This window comes from Zootermopsis nevadensis, unplaced genomic scaffold, assembly GCF_977971745.1.
Source record: "Zootermopsis nevadensis isolate Lab colony 2312 unplaced genomic scaffold, Znev_1.0 Znev_ptg000008l, whole genome shotgun sequence".
In the NCBI taxonomy this organism is placed as follows: Eukaryota; Metazoa; Arthropoda; class Insecta; order Blattodea; family Termopsidae; genus Zootermopsis; species Zootermopsis nevadensis.
This window is the reverse complement of record NW_028259140.1, coordinates 359463-386510: the sequence shown is the minus strand read 5'-3', so window position 1 is coordinate 386510 and position 27048 is coordinate 359463. Positions and strand designations below refer to the sequence as shown.

At 47.0% G+C, this 27048-nt stretch overlaps 1 protein-coding gene and 1 long non-coding RNA gene across 5 annotated transcripts in view; one reads left to right on the top strand and one right to left on the bottom strand.

The window, feature by feature from the left end:
• The window catches only part of LOC110839630 (RNA/RNP complex-1-interacting phosphatase), a 135611-nt gene that overhangs the window by 24422 nt on the left and 84141 nt on the right, over positions 1 to 27048 (bottom strand). For 2 of the 4 annotated variants that reach the window (XM_087344772.1, XM_087344774.1), the window contains one exon: positions 15600 to 16080. The exons of the other annotated variants lie outside the window; for them this stretch is intronic. In XM_087344772.1, the coding sequence (XP_087200898.1) occupies positions 15943 to 16080 (138 nt within the window). In that variant the 3' untranslated portion in view covers positions 15600 to 15942. Of the gene's footprint in view, positions 1 to 15599; positions 16081 to 27048 lie in introns of those variants that run through there. 4 annotated transcript variants of the gene reach the window in all.
• Positions 1 to 27048, top strand: part of LOC110839688 (uncharacterized) — a 129736-nt gene that overhangs the window by 73823 nt on the left and 28865 nt on the right. The gene's annotated exons all lie outside the window — the stretch shown is intronic.

Sequence of the window (27048 nt, the reverse complement as noted above, 5' to 3'; positions counted from 1 at the left end):
GAAGAACACCTGAGAAAAATAAAGAAGGCAGAAACGCGATCCTCCGGAGCGGTCAGCATTTTTATCATTTTCATGGACAGGCGTAACGTTTATTTGGAAACTTCTTGTACTTCTCCTTGGGTCATCTTTTCCGTACAAAAACAAACTTCTCGTGCCGTAAGTTCAATATTAATTACCGGTCGCCAAACCAGATTCTTTTTTCTGCACAGGCGTGTCATCGGGCCGAACGATTTGCATACGATGACACATTCCGTGATCCCCGAAGGGCGTCTCAGCGCACACTAATTTACGCCAGCTCCTCCCCCCCCTCCCATATTCGCCTTAATATCTTACTATTACAGCTTTCCGACTGCAATGTATAAATCGTGTGCGGTCTCCCAATAAATTTATTTTCTAGAAGCATCGTAAGTACTCAGCTGAAATGCCTTCAATTAGAACGCCAAAAAGAACGTAACATATTTTAACGCCACGACGGCGGCACACCGCCCAAAACATCGCTTTGAAAGTCTCTGGGTTGTAATGTCACTTGCATGTGCCTTATTTTGTTTAACGTTTTGCTGTAGAGTCGAGTGACGGAGTGTAAAGCTCATGGAAGGCAGTGCCCGTGGCCTACTTGACACACGCACTGCTCAGCCAAAATACGGATCCTCCAAGAGGAATTATGCAGAATATGAAATATGGGCTCTGAACAGTAGACCTTAAGAGGTCCTTTAGCTCTCAATGGGGTGGGAAGGCGATTGTGCGCGGAGAAATGAAAATGATTGGACAGAAAAGGATCGGGGCCTATTTTTAACACGTCAAGACGGCATTAGCACGAGGGACCTCATGACAGCGACCGGAGAAAATGACGTCTGACACTAACAGAATCACATAGATGGTCTATAACGCTGGATATTCTGATGTCTGCTGCACCACGGAGAGGAGTTTCTCGAGAAACTGCTAGTTGTTCAGCTTGTCAACTAATTAACCACGTTTCACAGAACACGAAGGCTACTTGCCCGACTTCGCAACAATAATAATAATAATGTAACGAAACTTATAATGAAGATACGAGGCGGAGGAGGAGGCTACCAGTTACATCACAGAAGCCGTTCTCAGATACAAATCGCCGTCCGGCACAAGAACAGAAGTTCGGCGTTCGTGGCTTTGGTTCGCCAGTCGCGTTCTACTCCAATTTATTACTTTGCCGAAACACGCGCTTGCGCTGTCTCAGCGGGGATCCCCCCGGCAGGCCGACTCCAATAAATCGTCTACATCCGACCGAAAGGAACAGTCCAGTTCAGTCCAGTCGGATTCAAGGCCCAATAAAATCCTTCTCCGAAGATTCTAAACCACAGAAGCCTCTGGACTATCATTAACTGGCATTACAGCTAACAGTTTAAGCACCACAATTCAATTAGCACGTAACACAGGCCCCTCACCCCTCCGCAGCTGAACAAGGGGCGACGGGCATAACTCTGGCATGCGCAAATCCTAATAAGATCGAATCCTACAGCCAGAATTTTGCACTGCTCGCAAATGCAAACTTGGCAGACGCTGCTGTTAGCAGAAGGAAAAGAAGCTTTACCACCGTGGTCACGGGTTCGAATCCCGATCGGGACACTGATGTGTGTCGTCGAGTGGGACACAGCCCTTGCGATGCGTGCCAAATGATTCAGTGAATTCTAAATCGGCAAAGCCAGAGGACCCATCCCATGAAGGAAATTGTTCAGAAACGAATTTGAAAAACCTGATTACACCAAACAACAGAACCCACCCCAAACAGGCGGAAATTCGACCTCGCCAGGTGCATTTTAAGTGCACGAAGTAGATGTGTTGTCACTGGACCGGGCAGATCAGCTAGCAGCTTACTAGCAGGATGCTGCAAACTACGTATCCTTCCATCAAATTGTTACTCCGGGGCGTCCGCAAGACAGTCTCCGGGCTCTGCCGATTGGCGCCGAACACCTCCAAAAACACTCCTCACGTCAGAGTCCCAAACTGGCATGGAAGTATTTAATATTGCTCATAAATCAAACACCTAATTACCCCTACGTGCGCGCACCACAAAGTAGTTCCTGCAGCTTGTGACGAAAACTATCAACTATTAGGCCACTAAACCCATTTCAGAGATTAACTTTGAGCCAGAGAGGCGTACGCCTACACAAACTGAAACGAAGTTTTAATTATCACTTTAATTCAACGCCAACACAGATCAGGCCTTTTTAGTGTTCCCTTTGCGCAGCTCAGAGAAGAGAAGGCAATGGAACTGAGGCAGACAGAATCTCGCTTCAGTCGAGGTGTCCCCCCCCCCCCCCCCAACTACTCCGAATTCGGCAGTGGGACCACCGACAAACACAACAGACGCCAAATTTCCCAAACATCAACCAATTTCTTTTACGAAATGCAGACGTTTTGTGACTATCACTGTCTTCTGGGATGTTGCGCCGTTAAGTCTCGCAGGCCCTGATGATGGAGGCAGTAAACACCTCTGAAACATCGGTAAATTTCTACGACACTACATCACGACGCAACATCTCAGAGGATAGTAATCTCCATCTTCGCCGTCGCTAGAACCTGAAATGTCACCGAGGAGTGTTGAGTTTTCTTTGCGGTAGGAACTGGACGTTTGAACATTATTTAGGCGAACTTCGGGCTTAAAAGTGTCTAACAAGTGTTTTATTTCAGTATGTGCAGTAACAGTTAACAGCGAAACCGCAATAGATCGCTGATTTATTCAGCATACAATTTCGACTTTTCGCTGTGATTGTAGATTCGTCATAATATGGATGTCAACATGTAGCTGATGGTTGCTTTTGCCGAATGTGCCTGGCAAGTGCCACTGTGACAGCCTCCTGTCCAGTCCCTTCCAAATCACTACATATAATCATCTTCCACGCCAAATAACGTCACGACGTCCACAAAACGTCGATGGACCAAGTAACGCACTACAGGAACTCAACAGTTGCTTTGTTATTCGTTAATTTCCGGCATTGAACCAACTCCTGAAGTTAAAAGATTCTTCGTGTCGAATCCGGTGGGATACGGCGGGAAGTGGTCGTGGATGACTTCAAGGCGCTGTCTGTGTTCTCGACTGAAGGAAAATAACGATAAATGCGTTAATCAATTCGCTCGGAAAAGCGGAAAATAAAAGGAAATGAAATCGCAATCCGCACGAAGAGTGGTTCAGTGAATGGATGCGTCGTGACCGCTCGGGCTGGGCCGGAGGCTTATCTGCCACGGCGAAGATAAGAACCAACTGAGCCAGCTACTCAAAGCAATCAACAAAGTTTGTTCAACCTCGTTTAGCTCTGTAAATAAACTAGCCACAGGAACGCAGAAACAAGTTTTGCTGCTGTGTATGGTCCACGGGCTTGGTACGTACGTCGATTATGGCGGTTGTAACCAAAGAAAATCACCGACTGCAGAAGCCGCCTCAGGAAATCTCACGGAAGCTTCAAACCTCTCTGTACCAAAACTCTGCAGGCCCAGATACTTCTAAACCCCCTCCCACCTCAGCAACGCCACGCGAGGCGTACCCTGGTTCACGTACCACCTTGTTCACAACTACTCGTCTCTTACGTGCGTCCACCTGAGCGAGAGGCCCCTCTGCCTGTGTCAGAAGGCGTCGAAATTCTGAAGCAAAAGTCTTTTGTTACGACGGGCAAGAAGAGTGTCGCGTGCTCTGTGCTGGATGCGACCGCGGTTCGAATCCTGGCAGAGGAGGGACGGGACCAATGAGAAATTGCATCGAAATTCATCGCGTGTTTTGGGGACAGAAGGGCCTTCCCTCCTCATTGCGTGTTCACTTTGGGTGTCTGGGTATCTGCGAAATCTGTCTTCATAAGCGACATACCGTTTCAAGAGAGAAATTTGTGGTTTCGAGCGAACGTGGGTTCTGTACCTGATAAAGAGTCTCTGAATGAAACAGCGCAAAGGCGCCAAGAATCTTGAACAACAAGTTGAAACGCGGCTCGCCATGCTTTTGTCATTATTCTGTTAATTGCATCATTACACAAGCAGGAGCATTTGTAGCAACAATTCATGGCCTTCAAGAGCCAAGTGGCTTATCTGAAACCTTGAGAAGGTACGACGGTCGATCATAAACTATTTCACGGTAGCCGCAGAGGGACACGGGGTAGCGTACTCCCTCCTCGGATCACCAGCAACCAAATGTTGAATAAAACCCACCGATCACGCGTTCTCTCGGTTCCTTGCCCCAGAGCCCCGCACAGCACACACTTACCAAATCACTAAACATAACCAAAGAGAGAGTTTGTCCCGTGTTTTGTACGGGGGAAAGAGCCAAGAACTTGTCTTGTCAACATCAACAAAAAAGGCAACGCATTTGTCACACGTGACGTCGTCTACCTAAGAGTCATATCAGTTAGATAAATTGCCAGTTTAAATTTTGTTTTATTGAAGATAAATTGTCAATATCTTCAGCAACCGCAATCTTTAATCAAGGATTAAACGCTGCTAAGAGAACGAAACGTGACGCTCGGTACAGTCCACCACAAAAGAAAGGAGCAGATCGCTGTCCCCACAGATGACGAGGCCCGTAGCACGCACGAGAGATAAGAAATTTGAGTCTATTCTGTCTGAAAACCTTGGAAGGAACAGGCCACTCACGAGGGTGTAAGCCGTCACCATTCGAATTTCGTGCGGTCTCCGTGTTGTTACGTGCGCAGTACGCCATGTTGGCATTGTTAAATACAGATATTTAAGGGGTACCAAAAAGACTGGCTACATCCAAAGAAAACCAAAGTACTTTGTGTGTGTATACAAAACACGCCAGTCTTTAAACAAATCCGAATCGTAAATACGTGTATTTACCTACAAGAAAATTCTTGTAACTAAGTTGATAAATTAATCGTGTGACAACGCAACTTCTCAAAAGAGTGACCTGGTTTGTTGCAAGTCTATATAATATAAACAGCTGATGTACTGTATGTAGCAACATGTTCAAATATCTCTCTTTCATATCTCGCGACCGCAGAAGATTTAATCGACACTTTTATCTATTACATCGGAATCTCCACTGACGATCCAGAAATAATTTAATCGACAGTCTATATGGAGTTAACCTTGCAAGAAGTGCGGTGGATAAGATTTTGCCAGGTTGATAAGATTCCTCGAGTCTTGGGCCCACTTTCACCTTTAACCCCACGAGCAGCACCGCGACGCGTTCCTCCCCGCTTCTGTTTCAAATTCAAACACACCCCAATGGTTCTCTTCAGGACCGAATGAATTCAAATCGTGGCTGCTCAATTGGGGTGGGGGGGGGGGGGCAGCTGCATACAGCTGGAGGTCACAAGTTTATTTCAGATGTCAGTTTCGCCAGAACGTCGTACGAAGTGAAAATGGCTTGAACACACGGACCACCAGCCTTTCTGACCAAACACGTTGCACGTGAATATCGATCTAGAATGCGAAAGTCTGTGCCTGAGCTCCGTCTGGTTACACAATCTGACCCCATACTTGCAATCGATTAGAAGATTAAACTTTGGGATTGTGTGCTTCCGGTCTCATTCCAAAAATGTAATTCCATAATTTTATCGTCATTCTTAAATAAGGATGAAACTTAGCCTGGCACCTTGAGGAAATAGCAGCAGAAATGACGTTCTCCAGGAACACTCGCGGCAACTGGATTTTACTACGAGACGTTCGCACCGAAATTTGGTTCAGAAGATGCGAAAAGGAGAACCCGCGTGTAGCCAGGAGGATAATCTCAAACCCGACCTTGAATCATGATCTGCACGGTGTTGCCATGCCACTACATTCCATTTTGAAGGAATTATCATAACACGAGTTACATATCTTGAGAAAACAAACTCCGTCGAGCAGAATTCCCTTGGAAAAGCTGACAGTCGCTCATATGATACAGATAGTATTGTGTTCACAACAGCTCACCGCTGGAGAGATCACAAGTCCACATTCTACCTTTATGCCCAACTGTTAATTATCCCAAGCGGTCTCTTACATTCGGGTCTCCCGATCAAAATTTTGTACGTATTCCTCATCTCACGCCCTTTGAGTCGACAAACTTAATAAAAAAAACCCATGGTGACTTGCATAAATCATGAACCTATCGTCCCACTTTCTCCCTATTAATATTAATTACTCTCAGCTTCACAGATGGCAAAGAGTTCTTTATATCCTGCCATGATTATATCTGCACTAACGCAGTTAGTGTTATTAAGCACTGAATGATGAAGTTTTGGTTTTGTTCCCACCTCATTAGTTCGCCAGCTTGCAACAATGAACTGGCGGTCCAAAGTTATGACGTCCAAACTCTGCCTATTAACGACGGCACTTAATCAACTGAGAGTGCCTGATGCACTGCGAACAGCACAGTCCAGGGGGCATTAATGCAAACACGCAAATAATTTACATAATGATCTGCCAAGCTTTCTTCTCTTGATTTTAAAGAAATGATTCTGAAGGGGGAAACAGTAATAAAGGTGACATAATAATATTAAAATGGATCTCGCAAAAATAGGAGATGACGCAAACTGGATTAATGTGGCTGAGGGCAGAGATCAGTCGAGGGCTTCTGTAAACAGAGTAATGAACCTTCGAGAGGGAGGGAGGGGGATTTCTTGACCACCGAGAACGTTTCTCCGCCAAAACGGGCAAGGTACAGCTGGCCAATATGAGTCCCACTTGTACCAGAATAGCCACTGACTGGCCTTGGATGTCGACCTGGAAGCCAATGCGCTATCACCAAGCGACACACGTTGACCACTGAACGTTTAGTGCGATATTTGTGAAGTGCATAGCTGGCTTATCTTATCAAATCTGACGTACAAAAAATAACTTCTAAGATCACGCATAGTAAAAGTTAAATTATTACTACACACATTTCAACGTCCACGTAAATTAATTCATTTGAAGTTTCTCTAAGAGTGCAAAGTGTTCCTCTACCTGCAACACAAACACCATAAAACAGCACGCGCTGGTGTCTCTCGATGACGGAAAATGCCAGCGCAAGGAATAGAATCGCCCTCAGTCCTCTAGCCTCCAAGCGGTCGGGTCTTCCTGCCAGTAGGACCACTTTCTACGAGAAGATGTTTCCGACGTTTCGGATTACTCCTAATTCCCCACCACTCTTTCAGTTTGTCATTTCTTCCTGGAAAATTGAGGCAACAGGTTTCCTGGAAACGTCGGAGCCTTAAGCCAATATCGTGTGGTGTTACAAACATGGCGACCTCGCAGAGACAAGCGCTGGCGGAAGCTTCCGACGTTTCTGGGGCTCATACTGCCACGTCCCTCTGCCCAACCATTCGCTACAACCGCTTTCGCAAGCCTCGCCATTCTGACTTTAACAGATTTATCTCCGAAGTCCTTATCAGCACCTCGTCAAACGCCAATCTCTGCTCCCCCTGAGAGTGACGGACGTTTTCCATGACCACAGTAACGTTTGGGTGGGGGGGGGGGGGGAGAGGACAGTCGCTTCGAACCTCGGCGAGACACTTGTTATCCCCTCTTGGACGAATGCCAGCCTTAAAATAGACCACGGCCGTCTCTCACTGCGGCGAGCACGAATACGACAGCGCCGTGTCATCGCCCTGATGACGGAGGCAGTGCGCACCTCCGAAACATCGATTTGCTTCCACGGAGCAGTGTCCAAATGCCACTCAAATTGATCTGAAGTCAACTAGGAAGTGCTGTGATTTACATGAGGAATTTTTATGTGCAACTTTTCCTTATGTGGTAACTTCGTGCGTTTATCACAGGTTTCGATAAACCAACGGTTGTTATTCAATCATGTGATAAAAGATGACATCTCCTGTAGATCACACATGCAGAGTTAACTACGATTATTATCAACTTCTGTAAACATGAGAGAAAGGCATTCTTTACATAAATCGCTAGATTACGCACGTGACCACGGCCATAAAGCAGCAATGAATGGGGTCCGGCCGATCCAAGATAACAGAAACTGCACCAACACGTTTTTATAAACAAAGCCAAGAGCACACAAGTCAGTAGTTAATAAATAAATAAATGTTGTACTGAAACTGAGCTTCATAGATTTTGTAAATTCGGTACAAACACACACCAGAACGCAAATCACGATCTCTGCTCGCCAAGACGACCAAATGAAGGTAATTAAAGATGGGACAGTCGTGCAGCATGCATGACAGAGATGAGAAATACACACAAATTGTTTCCGGAAAATCAGAAGGGCTTGCGATACTAAGGGGTAGATGGGAAGATAATATTAAAATGGACCTTAAATAAGGATGGTAAAACGTTGTGGATTGGATTCTACTGGCTTAGAATACGGTATCGTGGCGGGCTCTTGTGAACACGGTAGTAAGTAAAGACAGGGAATTTCTTGATCAGGTGATCGACTATCAGCTTCTGAAAAAAGGGTTCTGCCTAATGTCGTCAGTGTCACAGATTCCTGCCCACGGCAAGATATGTCGCCTAAGGCGATCGCAGGGTGCTTGTTAATTCATCGGTTTGATGACGTGCGGGCTGCATTTCGTGTGCCTCAGGCAGAGCGGACAGCCAATGAACGGCCTCTCTGCATCGCGGCCCTGTACCTCTCACACATAATTTAATCGAAACCCATTAAACGGTTTCGGAGGTCAATAATGCGGACGAATGGACTGACGGACGTGACCTTTTGGCACTGAATGCAAAAACGAAATCAAAAACTGCTTTAGCCAATCAGCGCAGTTTGCTGTAGCCACCGAAGGCAGAGTTTTTTTCAAAAGACGCAGCGGCGACTGTGAAAAGCCTAGCAACGCGCGAACACGAAAGTCCTCCGGCAGTGCACTGAGGCTAGGAGGAACCACATGGATTTTTGACACGAAATCACAAAATTTCACACACAGTTACTGTCTGTCCCCGTCTCTAGCTCCAGTGACCCAAGAGTCATTGCCCTGAAACTTCAAGCTGAAAGTAAATACGCGCTGTCGCCATGTTTTGCTTTTTCTTCTGAGATAAATTACTTCATCAAATTTGCATAGCTTTTTGAACGTAAACGCACAACAATATACAATTCCAGCACCGCGCATCAAGCGGCGCTACTGTCGCTGTCACCTCAGAAATTCGCGCAGGCTCCGACAGCCATGTTCAGACCGCGTTTCGAAAACATCTGCCAATTCGTCGATTAGATGTCAGGGCGGGGGGGGCAACAGGACGGAAGAAATGCGTTCGGCGTGGACGTACGCCGTTTCTGCACGCAGACACCTCCAACTGTCTGCGCGGACAGGAGCACCGGACTTCGCGGCCAAGTGGTTAGCACTCGTGCTTCGTGTCCGGGGGTGTTGGCCACCGATTCAAATTTCGGTCCGGAGACCAGCTGTTCCGACGTTCGTTTCTGAGGTTTCTTCAAACCTTATCCTACCCTTGGAATACGTAAATCAGATTTAATTAAAACGAAGGAGTCAGTACCTTCCGAAATGTTTCGCCTCTTACACTCGGCTCGTTCCGCGTTTACTTTGTCATCAAAGTAAGTGGCTCGATCAACAAAGAAACCGAAGATGGGGCAGTGAACTTCCTGGGAAATAACAAATTCCACATCATACGAGAAGTGTACATTTTGGTGAGTAATGCGTTCGCTCTAACGATGCAGCTGAAAAGTACAAACAAGATACAATTACTCAGATACACGGTTTCAACAAATGTTGTGCGCCATGCGCATGGCTGGGAAGAGACCAGTCGGGAGGAGGACAATATTAAAATGGGCATTAAGCAAACACGATGCGAGGACCTGGCTTCACACCGAGACCAGTGAACCTTCTGGCTCCATAGACGGTGGGGAATTTGAACAGCTGGATTATTTCTCCACTGACACGTCCGGCGTCACCTCGTAAATCAAATTTATCCATTTTCTGAGCCAAAATAATTCAGCCCACAATTTCACACGAAGTCCCATTTTAATATTATTCTCCCACCTACACCTTGTCTTCCCAGATAAATCTTTCCTAACTTGTTACGCATTTCTTCGTCGTCGGGATGCGTGCTACGTGTCCTGCCCTCCCTCTGTCCACGATTCTATCCCCCTACAATGACACAGCGTTCACGTAAAACGTCATTGAAATCCGTTGGTTGTTATGAAAGTCGTTTGACCAGAATGGGAAAGAGGAGGACGGACGGGAGAGGTGATCGCAGAAGTTGGATCTCCCCTTACAGAGGAAGGAAAACTCAGGGACTGGCGTTTTCATCTCCTGCGGTCTGCACAGCAGAAGGCGACGGATGATGACACACGCAGTCATCAAAACAGATAATTTTTAAAAGTGTACGTAAGTCAAGACCTGCAAAGGAGAAAGGCACCTTGGAAAGGTCAGAGGCTCCTCATCTACGTCCGCCAGGTGGCACAGGTCTCGTCAAGAGCCACTCACCTTTGTAGACCACGCGACAAAGAAACTGCCTCCAGCATCTTCCGTGTGTGGGTATCAAATCGCTTTCAAAACTTTTACTTACGCACCAAAAATATTGTGACGAAATTGAAAGGTGTTGCAAACCGACGGCGCGGGATTTAACTGAATCAAATTCACTTAGAGCAAATGAAAGTCGCAGTCACAAGGAACCACGTTCACAGACACAGGAAGCCAGACAGACAGTGCTGAGGTTTTGTTCGTAAAGTGCAGCTCTTCCTCGCCACGACGTCCCTTCATCATTTCTGGATGAAATCCGACACAAAACGGCGAGCGTCTGTTCTCAGGTCCGGTCGCCGCCTCATTTCGGTACAATTTTCTTTTCGTGGTTGAGCCGAGAGAAAGTAGAATGGCGGCCCGAGCACCGGATTCATCTTCCTCAGGACAGGATCCAGTGGCTGGCCGATGTGACCTTCGGGCCCCATAACAGGTGGCGCATTTCTTGACTAGCTACGCGCCAATCAGCTTCTGGTCCGTGGAGTTAGCAGCCAGCCTCTTGCCGCAGAGGCCTGGTTTGAGTCCCATACCGAACGGTACCTCCTGGCACCCAAATCTTCCCAGCTCGTGTATCATCACGACCCATCCATCAGTCGCGGTACCAAAGACTGGATCGACTCAGGATCGTGTCCATCGGCTTTCTGCTACCTACAGGAACATGAACAAGGCGCGTCTCCCGACTGTGGAGAGTCACACAGGCACACGTGGTACCGAAGTGTTCGGATTCCTGTGTCTGCGTTCGCTGCAAAGACTCCGTTACGTAATGGCTGGTATTGAGCACTGACAAGTCGAATAATCGGGAAGTCACGAGACACACGACTCTTTTAGTTATCAGGCAGATGTGTCGACTGGATTGAACTGGCTCACGATTGGATTCGATGCACAGAGGGCACGACGGAATTTCGACTAATTTTCCTACGTCTGGCAAACCAGGTAGGCGTTGTGAGGGTCCGTCACGCGCAAAGCCGCAGTACCAGCAGATCCCGCCGAAACAGGAACCTCCCCTCAGTGACCCCGACCTCCCAGCAGGCCTGCGGTGGGCTATGGGGTTCTATTCAGCTCGCAAAAGTGCGTATCAAACCGGTTGCACGCATTGTGAATTCGCGGAGAGAAGGGGCGAAAGTGATATTTCCTGCCTGAGAAACACTTTGATCTGGATGGTCCGTGGCAACGGCAAATCCAAAAATGAAGTCTGTGTCTGGACGCGTTCAACAGATAGCTCACAGTCACAACTCCGCTAGCAGCCGGTACCTACAAATATGTTGCATGTCGAGTCTCAGACAGACGAAAAGAGGATAAGCCCCTGACAGTAAAGTAAAACCTAGCACGTCGACACACGCCACACGAACTAATGACGCGAGACAGGAGCTTGAAGAGGTAATGTAGGGCACATTTATCGATACTAAAAGCAAGAGATTTGTTATTCCACCCTGAATGGACGAGACCTCTTGAGACTGAGCTTAAAAGGATTAAGGGTGTGAGTGAAGTCGTGGAAATGACTCAACTGGCTCACGACAGGGTCTAGTAGCGGGGTATTGTGAAGACGGGTGGCTTCTTTACCAGATGAACGACTATAAGCTTCTCAAGAACTCTACTGCACGGAGTCGTGACACATCGGCCGCGCGCGGTCTCAAACCGAAGACAAACTCCCATTCGATGTGCCGCCCTGTGCAGGTAGACGGGCGATCCCCGGCAAAGACGGAGCAGCCGAGGCACGGACACTGACTGTATCCGAGAACCCTCCAGTCCGCCTCTTTATTCAACGACTGCTCCTTGAAGTTTGCATGAACGTCATTTCCAACAAGTCCGAAGTCCGTATCATACATATTCAGCACACAGCTGCTCTATGTACCCACCACATTAAAATCTCGAGTCGCCGTCTGTGTTGACAAAGTGTATTTCCTCCTTACGACACGGAGTCTGGCAAGAAACGAGCTGCCCCTGTATACATGTCGAGTGCAGAGTCCTTATTTTAGTAAAACGTTCAAGCCGCTCCAAGTTCTTTGCATTCCGCTGATAAAAGGTAAGAAGTATCATCAACAGCCACTCCGACGGCAGATAAAGGCACTTGTACGGGTCTAATACGCACACGGGAATAGAGCGGTATTGTTTTGCAACAACACAGATGTTTTTTTAAAAAAACGTAAAAGTATATTTACACGCCTTGCTTTGAAATGCATGGCCCTCGCTGACCGTGGTCGAAAGCCGTTTCAATAAAAAACTGAAATTTAAATAATTAATCTGCAGTGTAATACAACGACCTTGTACTTAAGATCGACTGTTACTTTACAGAAGGAGAAAAATTTCAATTACTGTCGTCAGAAGCCCCAACTCATAGACGTTATTTATTTATTTATTTTACGAAGCTGTATCTAAGCGTATATACCGTCTAGTTACGGGTTGATTAGTGAATAATGAATTCTAGAGGACGTTAAAGAAATCGGCCGTGGCCTACTTAAGAGTTAATATCCCGGCGTATGCCTATAAGGGCTGAGGAAAACCACAAAAACATCGGTAGGACACCCCAAACGTTTTCCTGTGTTTATCGGAAAATTTTGCATAATTACAGGCTTCAATTCCCTCTTTTCATGTCTGTCTGTCTGTCTGTACTTCTGCTGGAGCGATAAAATATCACCGTGGTCGCACTTGCGATCCAGTGGTTCCTACACATACCAGTCTGATCGCAGAGCGCCTTTACGAGTTTCTACGGTTCTCAGAATAAACCGATTATAACAAATGATCTTTATATCAGGGGCGCGTTGTATTTTCTTTGAGGCAGGGAGTGCGCTTTTAAATATTACGTAAATGGGCCTCGGGCCTCAACGGACTGCGCGTTCATTACACACGTTTCACTGTAGAAAAAAACAGTACAGAATCCTTTGGTACTAATCAGCCACAAACTTTCACTGCTCTTTGTGGATGTGGCGACGAACTTGGCAGAATTCGGTGATCGATATTAAACTGAAGAAGATTGTTAACGACTGTTGACTGAAACAGTTTCTGATTAGAAGTGAACTGAGTGTAAACAATGCTGTTATCGAAAATTTGTTCTTTGAACTACTCACAAAAATGCCCGTGCAAATTCTTGTTTACCGGACGAAATACAAGTTGGGGCTGAAAGAGACGAAGATGCCTTGATGACCTACGAGGAACACATGCGAAATTTTTCATTTTCCGCTGCTCTCACCCCAAAAAACAAACGAAAAAACAGGGCGAATGATAATTATATCAGAAGAGACAAAGTGTTCAGAAATTCTTCTGCACAGAACAACAAACAAAGACGAAGTACACGTGCGAGAACCACCAGACAATTTCTTACGTGGCGACGAAAATTTAAAAATAAACAAACACTAGCTTCAAAGTGACGATAACGGCGTTACTCACGTGTACACAGTGAGGAGCATCCAACACGTCAAACGCGCGTGGTGCTACGGCGGGCAGCAACCACTACAACCAACACCATGATCCTCCGGACCGCTGCCACGACCCCCAGCACGACAACGTCAAGCCACTACCACAAACACCTGAGTCGTCAGCATCACAACAAACTCGTATCTCGATAAACACGTCCTCTGTGACGAGTACCACACTGTCCTCTGCACACGTGGACACAATATATTAGCGTCGTAATAAAGGTACGTCAGTAAAAGCAAACAGAAACAAGAAACTTGTGCTCCGGTCACCAAAATACGGAGGGACGGTCGAATCCAGCGCGATCATGAACGACAATACACCCTGCGAACACATCCAACTCTTCCCTGCAAGGAAAAAGCCGACCGAGTAACCGCGGCTTTTATGTCACAACGACGTTATCGGGCACGCAAAGCGACCGCGCTGCAGAGCTGGCTACAAGCAACTGGCGCACACCTTCGCTCGTCGGCCCCTGATAATGCACTGTGTGTGGCTCAGCAGCCAGCAGCCACCCGCCCTCCGCAAGCCGCCGACACGGGCGACCCAGAGGTGAGAAGAAAATACTTCTTTCCCGCCAAAACGCGAGCTCGTTCCAGCATTTCTACCGAGGCGTTGTGCTGCCCCGGCATCTTGCAAGCAGGCCCCATGCAGGCGTCAGTTTAACGACGCTGTTTCAACTGCACTCACGTTCGCATGAGAAATGAAACGGTTGTTATGAAAAGGGAACAAGGCCTGGTTTAAAGAACTGTTACAGCATTTGCTTAGAACATTCAGCACAACCGAAGCCGGTCTCTGGACACACTCGAACCCAGGGCCCCTCAAGTGTGAAGCACAAATGTATATCCGATTCGCCACCCGCGGAAAAAAAACAAAAACAAATGTGAAACGGATGAAAGCGCCTTTACCAGCAGTGACGAACCTCCAGGGTTGTCTTGTCATTTACTGAACTTCCGTCTAATGTTAAACTAAAGAATAATATTAAAACGGACATTTCAGACATGTGTGTGAGAATGTGGATCGGATTCGTCCGGCACCGAATACTGACGAGTAACGAGCACTTATGAACCTTCTGTTTTTATCTTCTGACCGAGTGTTGACGTCTCAAGGGTGACTCTGCTACAAGCTATTCGTGGCACTCTGTTAGACTCGACAGGGTTCCCTGTATGGGGATCGGTCCATCGGAAAGGATGAATACAGACAAATTTATGTACGTCCCTGTTGCCAGTGGGACTGTTTATATCCCGCGATCCCAGAGCTGGAGTGAACCAGGATCGTGTGTGGAGGCCTCTGAGGCCAGCACCAAAAATAATTCGCAGGTGCGTCCTTGTCGTCTGTGTCGGCTTTGCTGTACTCCTCGCGTAATCAACTGGACATGCCCCATGAGCACAACTTATTAATGCAGTTCACCCGCGCCGAACCTGAATACGCGAACGCCGATCGATTTTGTTCTGGAACGCAGGAATTTTCCACTGAACTTCGACGGCTCACACTCGTGTGAACAGACCTCTCTTACTGAAATGGGGCTTCCCTGACGCGTTCCTCATGCAACTTCGCATTTCTCGTTGTTCCTACCGACACGAACCGGCCACTAGGAAATCCAAAACACGTTCCTAATCAGTGGGCAGCAGGGGCTAATGCGGTTGAAGCGTGAAGCTGACCACTCACTGTGCTGCCGAGTGGAGCCTCTGTTTGACTCCTGCTCGGGTCTCGTTCTTAACACCAAATCAACGATTTTTCGACCTGGGCAGACTCTCCACTCTTTCTGGTACAACGAACTACACACCACCACATAAACACAGCTCACATGTTAAGAACTTGCTGCTGTATGATTCAATTTAATATTATCCTACAGATTACACGTCAAGACACCTTCAATCTCGGTGCCATTTTGAAAGGGAGACCCACAAATAACAATACGACGGTACAACACTGTCAAACGAACGATGAGTTACGTATTGTACACGCCACCAAACAATTACGCACTTCTTCATTCCGGCCAGTCTCGAAACACTGGCATTCCTTGCAGTGTACAGGTGTGTGATGTGTTGCCTGCACAACAGGGGATGCCTGTTTTTCAACCGGCCCTGCGTGGCTGACAGAAGGTCGCTTCTTGGGGATGGGTGTGAAACTTGGTCTCTCACTCTGAGACTAACGGGTGTCAGAGACCGAAATGTGAGGGCAAAATCTGGGGCATGAAAATACTGTCTTCCGGAAAGCTGAGCCGTGCAGTCTGGCAGACGTTTGCAGAGGTGCGTACTGCCTCCATTATCTGGTCCTCATAAAGTGTGCAAGCACTCTGAAACATCCCATCAGAAGACAATCATTTTCAGTTTCTTGGCTATGTGAAGGGAATTCTGCAAGCTGCCTCCGCCCCCCCCCCCCCCCACAGGCTCAGGAACTGGCGGCCAGGTTTCGGCACATTCCAGAAAAGAAACCGTGTTCTTCGCTTGGCATCGGACAGAGACAAACCAGGCGACCCTCTGCGTAAGGGACGTCAAACACAGACGGTAGCCACAAAGAAGACCACATCTCCAAAGTCTGGACGTGAATCCAATGACTTAAATTCGAACAGTTACAGGAAGTTACATACAAAATGGCGACAATCGTGAGTTTTATACATGCATACGTCATGTATCGTTAAATATCATACAGGATTATTCCGAAATCATAAATCTTCACCAAGACCCGAACCCAGGAGAGTTTTCGGGTTTGTGACCTTAGATCCCGTAATATCCGAGCAACAAAACCCATCTTCACCGGGAATCGAAGTCAGGACAGTTTTTTGAACCTCTTATGTTCTCTTCCCTGTGTCAAGGAATAAGCATGCCAAGTTTGGTGCAAATCGGCGTACCCGTTCTCGAGGTACGAGCGAACAAACATGCCCACGTAAACTTTATGCAGAATACAGGTTGCGAAATTGCATTGCCGGAATGTAACTTTTGCAACACAGCAGGTAAGCAGACTGGAGAATGAAATAGTAATTTTGGAAATAGATGACCGCGGGAGACCCAGGTCGCAGAAATCGATCCACTGGCCTCATCACTTAGTAACAACGCCGCGGCACGGACATGCGTGTTGTGTGAGACCGGGCGGACAGCTCGTGAATATTTCAGGCATTCCCTATTTGGACGCAGAGACAGGGCTCCCCGACATTTACGACTCTTACATTTTCAAATAATTTCTGAGCAACTATTAGCTCCTGCGTGGGGTTGTTCAGTCTGGAGCCGCGATGTTTCTGTCCCGAGTTCACTGCTTCGCGCGTCACAGCGTCAGTTTCTTGCCACTTTGTATCGGCGCAGTGGAAAGTCCGTCCCGTAAATGAGGGTTGGGTACGTCGCATTGTTATCGCAGGTGATTTATACAGCAGCAGCGCACAATGGCGTGAGGGCTCAGGCAGGCGGTAGGCGTTCACTTTGTCACTGTGCTCGTAATTGAGAAAGGAGAGACGCGCGTCTTTGAGTCGCTGTACGTTCTCATCGCTCAGACCCTGTAGGAGGTTCGTACCCAGAAATGAAGTACCCAGGTAGTCTAGGGGTATACAGGCCGAGCAGCGTTCGCCCCGACCACTACAAAGAGAGAGAGAGAGAGAGAGAGCATTTGGACCGGTAGAAAGGCTTTCTATCCCGGCATTTGCGTGGCGGAAATTTGATGAAAACTGACCTCATGTCTGATTGTATCATCCTGTCTTCTGCTGAGGTTTCCCAGACATATTTTGTGCGTGTTACTTGATTCCTTCGCTGCTACAGGTTCTGTTTAAACGCTAAGCGCGTGGTGGAGGACTCCCCCCCCCCGAAAGGAACAATTGTCAACGTCCGACAGAACGGGCGCCACGACACTGCCCTGAGCGCTTATCGGTACACCGAGTGGCGCCTGCAGATAAGTCGTCTGTTCTGTAATTAGCCGTTTCATAAATAACATTATTTCCTTACATTTGCGATTATGTTGTATCTACAAACTTAACACTGATAATACACGATCGATCTCGAACGTACTAATCTGCAAGAAGCCAACACCCATTGATGGCCTCGGGGAATCTGCACAGTTTTGGATGTAGCCAGCGTTTGCAGGGGATTTAATTTTTAATTGCAAATTAGGTTTATATAACACAGTCATCTTCCTTTATCCATTCGCGCGGGCGATTGTGAAAGTAGAAGGACAATATGATCGGGACACGATGCGACAGGCAAGGAGACGGATATCGTGACAACTAAACGGGATATCGATATCACGCAAAGCTCCCCACTGTTCAGGAGAGAGTCTGTTTACCTAAGGAGAGCTGAGCTGAGTGGCGCAAAGATCAAACACTCGCCATGCGAATGTACTTTGTGACGAAACAGAGACGTCGCTGCCCTTCAGCGGAAACTCTCTTCTAATAATAGAAACGTGTGAGGTATTCCGAAGGAAAAGACATTTCTCGAAAGAAGAGGAAGGAGAGTCCGGTCACTGACGGCGACAGCGACCTTTTCCACCGGGAGACCCGACATTCTTGAGAACTCTTTTTTTCCTAAACGGAAACTCTGAACTATTAAGCAACACGCGATTAAGACGTGCCGCGTGGGACAGCGGAGGCACAGCTCCACGCGATCCTAATCTGCCAATCGATGTAAAGTTACGCTGCCGTCATATAAATCTAGCAAGACAACCATCTCGTATTTTGCAGTTGCCACCGGGGAGCAAGCCGTTATTATGAAGGGTCAGTCCGTCCAGCAGAGTTGCAGCCTACCTGGAGGACTAGGTCGACCAACCTGCGTAAACATTCCTTCTTCAGAAGTTCAGTCCAGTGGATTCAACCAATTCTTGAAGTCGTCCCGTGACGGACTCTTGTGGACACGGTAATGAACCTCCGGGTTTCATAAAAGGCGGAAAATTTCTTGAGGTGCTGAGCGACTACGAGCTTCTCAAGGAGGCCTTTACTGCGTGAAGATGTTTTATCTTACGTCCCAGTGATTCAGTAAGTGCAGAGGACAGCGGCTCTAAACTGATTAAAAGCACTCAGACACTTAATAAAGTCTTCAAATATTTTCGTTTTAAAGTGGCTTTCGTGTTTACTGTTTGTTACTCACTACATCCGACGATCCACAGAACTTCTAAAGGACAACTTGGACGAAATGACCTTATCGACTCGTAAGTGCAGATGACCAATGGAAACACAGTATTTGTTTATAATAACCATTAATGAGACAATCAGGTATCCCACACGAACATGCATTTCCATTTTCTTAAGCGAACAAGTAGATTGTGCTCGTTGGTTCATCTTCCCCCGAGGGCCAATTGACCTTGCGCTGACAAAGGCCACGGGGAAACCGACCTTTGAGCCGCCCTGAGGCACGAGTCAGACCTTGGGCGTGACATCCAAGACTGGAGGAGAATGCCTCGAGGCTTTGCCAGTTGCTACACTCACGGTTGAGGCAGCGCAGACAACTTTAAACCAATTTCCTGAGGGAAGATTGACAGCAGCGCCTCTACTGACAATTTGACGAGATATCTCACGGCACTGATCAAATTCCGAAGGGCAATCGATCCAAGCGACAATCGATACACCGCATCACGAGACCCACATGCAAATTATCAGACGGGGGACGCAGTGGGACAGTCGATTCCATCAACTATTTATGCCTTTCTCGTAGAATTCGGTACGTCGATTCAACTGGTGAAGCTAATCATAGTGTGTGTAAATGAAGCCTGCAGCAGAGTACGCACGGCGATGTAAGTAAATATTTGTCTGATGCATCTTCTATTTGTTTGAATTGTCTGGAACATGGACATCCTCTCAGATTGCTAATGATGCTAATTCTACTGGGCGAAAACATAAATACCAAACAGAAAATCAGGAAAGGCTATTAAGTACCACTAAGCCGCGAACAAGGTCAGCTGACACACCAAAACTGCATTCAAAAGTACATTTAGGGCACACAATCTCTTTTGCCTTTGTACCTCCCACCTAACAGCAACTTCAAAGGAAGAACGCAGATTGAGGGCAGGAATCGACGATGAGAGTGGCCTCATAAAGAAGCATGAGATGCGAAGATGAGAAATGCATACGCAATTTTGGTTGAAGAGCCTGAAGGGAAGAGGCCACTCAGAAGACCTGGGCGAAGATGGCAGGATAATATTAAAGTGAACATGAAGGAAATATGGTGGAAGAGTGTGGATTGGATTGATCTGGTTCCATAAAAGGAAGAGAATTTCTTGGCTTGACCGAGTGCCAACTCCTGAAGAGCTTGAAAAGATACGCGGTTCCAATCAAGACAATTGTTTCGCTGAATGTAACAGAGGAGCAGAATCTTCGCGCTGCTTAGCGACGGCTTTGGCTCCGTCTGCATCCGCGTCTTAACAATTCTGTGCGTACGAAACGAGACGTTTAAGGAAACAAAAGCACCGCCCCCACCGGCCGAAAGCGAGACAAAGCCGTGGTGAGTTCGTTCCAAATATTTCTGAACACTTTCCTCATCCCCCGGCACAGGCACGAAGCCGCCGTGTCTCTGATATTTACAAAGCTTATCGGCTTTTGGCGCCACGGCGACACGTGACGTCACATCCTTTCGTCTCTTTAACCTGAATTTAATGTCATTTCGGAAGAGTTGTGTGTTTGCTTCCTGGAGTCCCATGTGTCAGTCAAGAGACGATTCCGCCACACGCCGATGCTAAAGGAGCTGACGCCATGATGCGTTCTGGATCGTCAGGCTGATTGATACCACGAAATAATGTTTATCTGACAATAAAACCGGGGTCCTCCTGCGATAAGCCGACGGCCCACACTGGAGCCGATGCGACCTACTTAGTGACTTGGGGCCACTTGATTCGACAGAAGCGTAGGGGGACGGGAGACGTACAGCTCCATGCATTCTCAACGTCGCAACCAAGAGACTTAGATTCAATTACAAAGCAGGTGCATTTTTCATCGTGCGCTGTCCCTCCAGCTGCTGTTCTTTCAGAGCGTCTGCCTCGGAGTTTGCTGGTCCAGTTCTCGCTCTTGAACTGTCCGGGGTCACAAAGGAAAGCAGAAATATCCTATAACAAATATTCTCATCGACAGCACAACTAATGTTCGCCTTAGAAAGGCTTAAGTTGCGTGCCAAACGGAAATGATTCAGGTTGCATCCCTCACATTCGTAGGCACTACTTGGCGGGTTTTCAAATTCTCCGTGAGCAATGTTAAACATTAAACAAAGTTCGGTAAGGAACCGAATGTTCTCACTCCTCCTTTCCCATAAATTGGGCCAGTCGTTCTGCTATCTTCAATGTTTGCGAGCGTCTGCAAGATAATGGGTCGTCACACCGCCTAGGCCCCACTTCTATCGGCGTCAAATGTTTGCCAGTTACAACTTCCGCATTTTTTCCTCGCGGTGACGTTTATTTTGTGACCACAGCGAAACTGCTTCTTGGCTGAAGACGCTCTGAAATCTCGCCAGCTCGCCGTCACAGTTCCGCTTTAACTCCTGTTTCAGACATTAACCACGGTGTCTCTTCTGGCCAAGAACTAACTTCCCTTGCGCAAACTGGACATCGCGGTCCAGAGCTTTCCGGGTTTGAATCAAGACCCGGAGACCAAATATGCTCGGGGTGTACGTGTCTCCAGCCTATTCTGTACAATGTATGTGTCGTACAAAAAATTACCATGGCTTGAGAATGCATTCCAAGTCCTATTTGTCATAAAAACAATCATTTCCTCCTCCCAAAAGATTTAAAATTATTATTATTATTATTGCATATCTCCGTCAGTACCAATTCCTCTGTGAAATCACCAATCACCAGCCGCAAAATCAACTCTTGGCCCCTTCCTCGTTTGTTAGTCTGTTTGCTTATTTATTTATTTTGGTTTTTAAGACCGGAGTGGCTCCAGCGTTGGACCCAGTCCACTGAGGAGCTCAGGAGCAGACGAAGCTTTGCCTCCCCGTTCTTTGGCCAAAAAACGACCGATGGACAGCAGAGATCGCGCGCTGCGAACGCAGATGAAAGACACAATACAATTTCTATGGGCGAATATCGGGCGGAGATCTGTTCCGACCAATACGAGGTGATGCTGCATTGTCATTCAACTCCTCCCATTGAAAATCTCTCGCGCCAATGGGGACACTTCGACATCGCTCGTCAAGATCTGCTTCTGCTGAACATGCTGACTGACATTGTTCGGTTCACCCAACAAGGGAAGGGAATTCGGGTGCGACGTGTAGAATTTACCTCTGTGCTGCCCGTTCGGCTAAAAACCTCGCCACGCTCTCGCTGCTTTGACACAGCGCCTTAAAATGACATCTGCCCTCATTCCCTGCACATGCGCCGAACAGGTTCTTCCCTGTAACTCAGACGGGGATCGGCACCTATCACGGGACAGCCGCGTTATGTTTTCCCCAACTCATGCCGGACAGAGATTTTGACGGGAAACAGTTTAAAGTTCTCTTAACATCCTTTTTACAACGTGGTAAATCCGTTTAACCTCAAGTGACGTTGGTAAAACAAATTAAAATTGGTGATTAGTTAATAATGAGAAAAGAAAAGCTAAGTTAAAATATTCATGGGCCAACTTTTTTTCATTCCTGGCGATTCTTAGGAACGTTTACGCGGTAGTCAACAAAATGCTTTTTGTTGACGTTCACACGTAATTACAAGCCGCGGCCCGCACGTCAAAAAGCTGGGTTCACAACCACGCGCGGCTTCACAGGTCAAAGCGTCGACGAGCGCTTAGAGAAACAAGGCCGGCCTGGGTCCCTTGTTAATGGTAAAAGCCGTCACGCCATGTTTCAATTTAATGACCGACGCATCTGTCAGCTTGTTCGCTAGTCAAAAATAGTTTGATACGTTAAATTCTCACGCGGGGAAGTTTTATCTAAACACACCGAGAACATTTTTGCCTGGAATAGTTAACTTCAAATTTAGGCATTTCAAAAGTACACCACGCCCACTACCTAACTCGTCTCGACCCTCTGAAGCCAAAGGTCGTCTAAATAACAAGTCCGCACCTCAAAGAAAACACAACATTTATCCACTACAAAGATCATGTGGCAAACGCTGCTTGACGGAATAATCGCTGTTTACGATGAGAACCATACGAAAAGCGTAAACAAACTCTATTGGCAAAATGCAGGTTAAAGCAGGTGGTACATATAATTACCACTGAGTTTTAAATATTCAACACAAATGAAAACTACCAGAGTTTATATTATTCTGTGTGTGGGCGGATGGTTAGAGAACAGCAAAATTAGATGATTAAACCTGAAAACGCAAGTCTTCTTATGCTACCAACTTCCTACATGAAATTGAACTATTAATGTCTTTAATTCGTTCGGTTCCTCTATAATAAATAAATAAATTCTTAGTACGTCTAAATTCTGGGACAGCAGCCGATGCACTTTCTCCTGAGACCCCATCGAATCTTAAGAAGTTGTCGCATCCACGATGAACAACGTCCATTAGCCATCAGGCCTGATTGTACTTCATAATGCGTGTCTGGCACACCACTTACTGCGCCCATAGAAACTCATTCTGAGGCTTATTTATTTTCTTCGCTTAGAGGCTTTAATATAATAAACTCCTTCTTAAATGTGCATTTCACTGAATTAGCTATCACTTCTCCTGTCGTCATAATAGAACCAAATTAGCGTCCATCAACAGAATTATTATGCCCGGAGAGCTGAATCCCTGTGACGGAGAGTTGATACAAATTGCATGGGCTATAACACACGTAAAGAGGGCGCTTTGTTATCTGTTTAAACACGAGTGAAATTAAGCTCTTTTTCTTTTGATCGGGGTAAATGCCACGCACCGCGGCGTTACTCTCGAATGATGATACAAGCTAATTGTACCTCACGGCTCCTCTCCAAGTCTCACAATTATTTCCGTAGATGTTTTCCACATTAGTCACCAATATATTAAGGCTCTGCATAACCTTGCTTTCTTACGTCACACGTCGCAGGTTGCGAGCATGAAGGAGGGATGTCCAGATCGTAAAGAACGCGTCAATGAATGTACGAAAATAAATTTTAAAAAAAGGACCGGATATGAGATCCGCGCTTCTCACTGTGGTTAAAACTTTCGTCACAGCGACACAGGGCGATATTCGAAGTGTAACGGGACTGTCCGTTCAGCAGCAAAACATGAAGAACGAAAAACACAGGAAGCAGTTACGTTTTCTGCTAAACCTGGCAATTGTCTCAGATTTTGTAGCGAACAGCATTCAGGCGGAGCAGCTGTAACGGAGACGAGTTGTGTCAATGTGTCGGACAATGTAAACAGAAGATAAGATCGCGGGCTGGCCTTTATCTCCGCGAAGCGCGCACGACACCAACACATGGCGGGGAATCCTCCTCGTGTCAGTGGACAAGCGACAATGCCCGTCGCAGATCAAGCTCTTGCTTCCCGTTCAGGATGTCCTAGGCTGCACGTCGGTCGTCATAACCCAATACGAACCCCTCAAATCCCCATCCTGACTCCCTTCAACGCTGTCGACGAAAGCGACACGTTCCTCAGAAAAGTTACACCGCCCTCAAAGTTCGGCAGTTTTTGGCCTCAAACACCATGGCCGTCATCCCGCACCCTCCTTATTCGCCGTGTGACTTCTTCCTCTTCCCAAAGATGAAAATTCAGCTAAAGGGAAGGAGATTTGAGACGATAGAAGAGATTCAGGCAGAATCGCAGATGGTGCTTGACAGGCTGACAAAGAAAGATTTCCAGGGATGCTTCCAGGCTTGGCAGCGGCGCTGGGATCGTTGTGTTCACTCCCAGGGGAACTACTTCGAGGGTGATGGATGAATTTAATACCTGAGATAAGTGTACGGGTTTTTATACGCGCAGTCTTGAAACTTTCCGATCGCACCTCGTAGTAACAAGCTGCAAGACATGACGTCACGATCCAGAATCGACATAAGTTGTTGTAACTGCACCGGAATGCACTTGAAACAGTGTCGTGAAATCAACAGAAATCATTCGACAACATTTCGGAAGCCCAAATCGCACCACGTCAGCTGCGAGTGTCCGTAACACCAAACTAACCCGACCTGACAGCACATGCGTCGTGTTGCGTCCCGACGCTTATCGCTGTAAATTATCTCCCGCATAATTGCTGGCGCCGCCATGACGACACTCGTTTCCTTCCCAGTCCTCAATGATTACATTATCTGCGATAAAGCAATTACTATTAACAGCTTCGATTCCGCGTAAGTTCTTCACGCGAAGGTAATCTAATGGCCAATCCTTGCGACTGCTTTTAGAGCCAGCCCGCAACCGCTCATCTTAAACTGCGCGATCAAACAAGACAGAAATAACTCGAGGAAACTTGTCCTCGTCCCATGCTCAATTATTTAACTTTCTCCCTCGAGACCTCAGTCGGTTGTTATAAATCGATCTTCAGATAGCTTGCAGTGCGATAGCCGAACTCGGACAACGCCTTCGACGGCAAGCACTTCCAGTTACGATGCAAATCGATCGGGCACTTTTCTTAGCATCAGTAAATGAATTTCGTATCGGTACCTGTTCAGACCGCAGCAGGGTTACACTTGTGACAGACGCCATCTTACCTGCAACGAAGGACCAAAGTCTAATTCTCGTTTCATGCAATGTGATAACCCTAAGAACACAATCACTGAGTGAAAATGTCGACAGTACAGTTTCCCCCCCCCCCACTTTTTTTAAATTCGGCAGTTTCGCGCCGTCGCCATGTTTGCAACTTTTCATGCGATCAGTTACAACAGTGCTCGGTGATTCCCGCTCTGCAAAAACAGAAAGACAATTTCAAAACGAGACCCAGTACCACAGAAATGTCACGCGGCACTTTCAATCGGGAAGTCCGCATGGTCGCCATGTTCGTATTATGGATGATAGGAAATTAGAAAGCAGAGACTCGCTGTCAGCGGTATTACAGAGTGCGGTCGGTACGGGCAAGCTCGACTCCATAATGTCGGGAGCAGCTTATCTCGACACCAGGACAGATGAGCAGGGTTACGAAAGACGACAAGTGCCCGTGTAGCTCAGAACAATTGGGCAATTATGTTACGGGCGGCTGACGGAACGGGCTCGTCTCTGACACAAAACCGCTTCTAAAAGTTATCGAGGTTTTCAATGCAACGCGAGCATTTCGTCATTTAAGCTCAGGTCGTGTGAAGTAAGACAACTTAAACGATAGGGAATAGACATTATTGAAAAGCTGACGGTCGCCGAGCCACCTCAGTCCATTCACACCTCACACACCGCTTCCGAGACAGTTTAATTTTCCTGTTCCATCTTCGCTTAGGTCTTCCACGTTACACAACTAAAATTTTGTACAACACTTCAGGTTCCTGACGTTCCGCCAACCTGTTCCTTCGGGACTTTATCATCCTAACAATATTTGGGGCAGAGTTCAAATTATGAAGTTTCTCCCACCACCGCCTCTGCAGAAATTAGAGCGAAAAAAGAACAATTGAAGGACTGGATACTTATCCTGCATTCCCGAATTATCGCCAGGAATCTGATAGCTGCTTGCTGAATTGATTCCACTTAACAAGCGTCATTGAGCATTTTGATTGTGTTAAATTCCATCACAAAACACGTAAACAACCGCATACCAAAAACGAGTTTATCAACTTACGAAAAGTTTCGCTTATCAGAGTCTATGGGTCAAAACCAACTCTGAAGTGATTCAAAGTGGGCCTACACTGCAGAGCAGCGCGGATGACAATGACGACGAGCCGACTGACGACCGCTCCGCACTTCGCCGTGCAACTTACCATTTACCACTTTTGCACTGAGTTTTCCTGACAGACAAACAAACGAAGACAAGCAGGAGATACGGAACGTCCCTTTCGGTCCCTCGGGACAAGACGCCAACCTGATTAAGCAGTACATTTATAAGGAAAGGTAAGCACATGGCAGCGTGTATTCCATTATCTGTGTCCCAGAATAAATATGAACCCGACCGATCTAGTCCACGACGAAACTCAAACGAAGTTGCGTGAAGCCAGCCACAGGCCCTGGGACGGTGACGCGTGTCCTCGGTAGGGAAAAACATCGCCCAAGTTTCGAATAGTTTCAGTCAGATCCCGAACCGCCACATTAATTTAAAGACAGGGCCCACAATTCGTTTACCTCTGTTTTTGCACTGTCCAGTTTATCGTAAGCCACCAAATCGCATTGTTCCTACAATTTTCCTCGTACTTCGCAGCCTCTCAGGCGATCTCAATTTACATAATAAGTTCTAGGAAGAACTCATAACGCCTACTTTGAATCAATACGCCAGCCCTACAGTTTTGTGAATAACACAGAACCCGAAGATGCTGTCTTCTGGGTTGCAGCG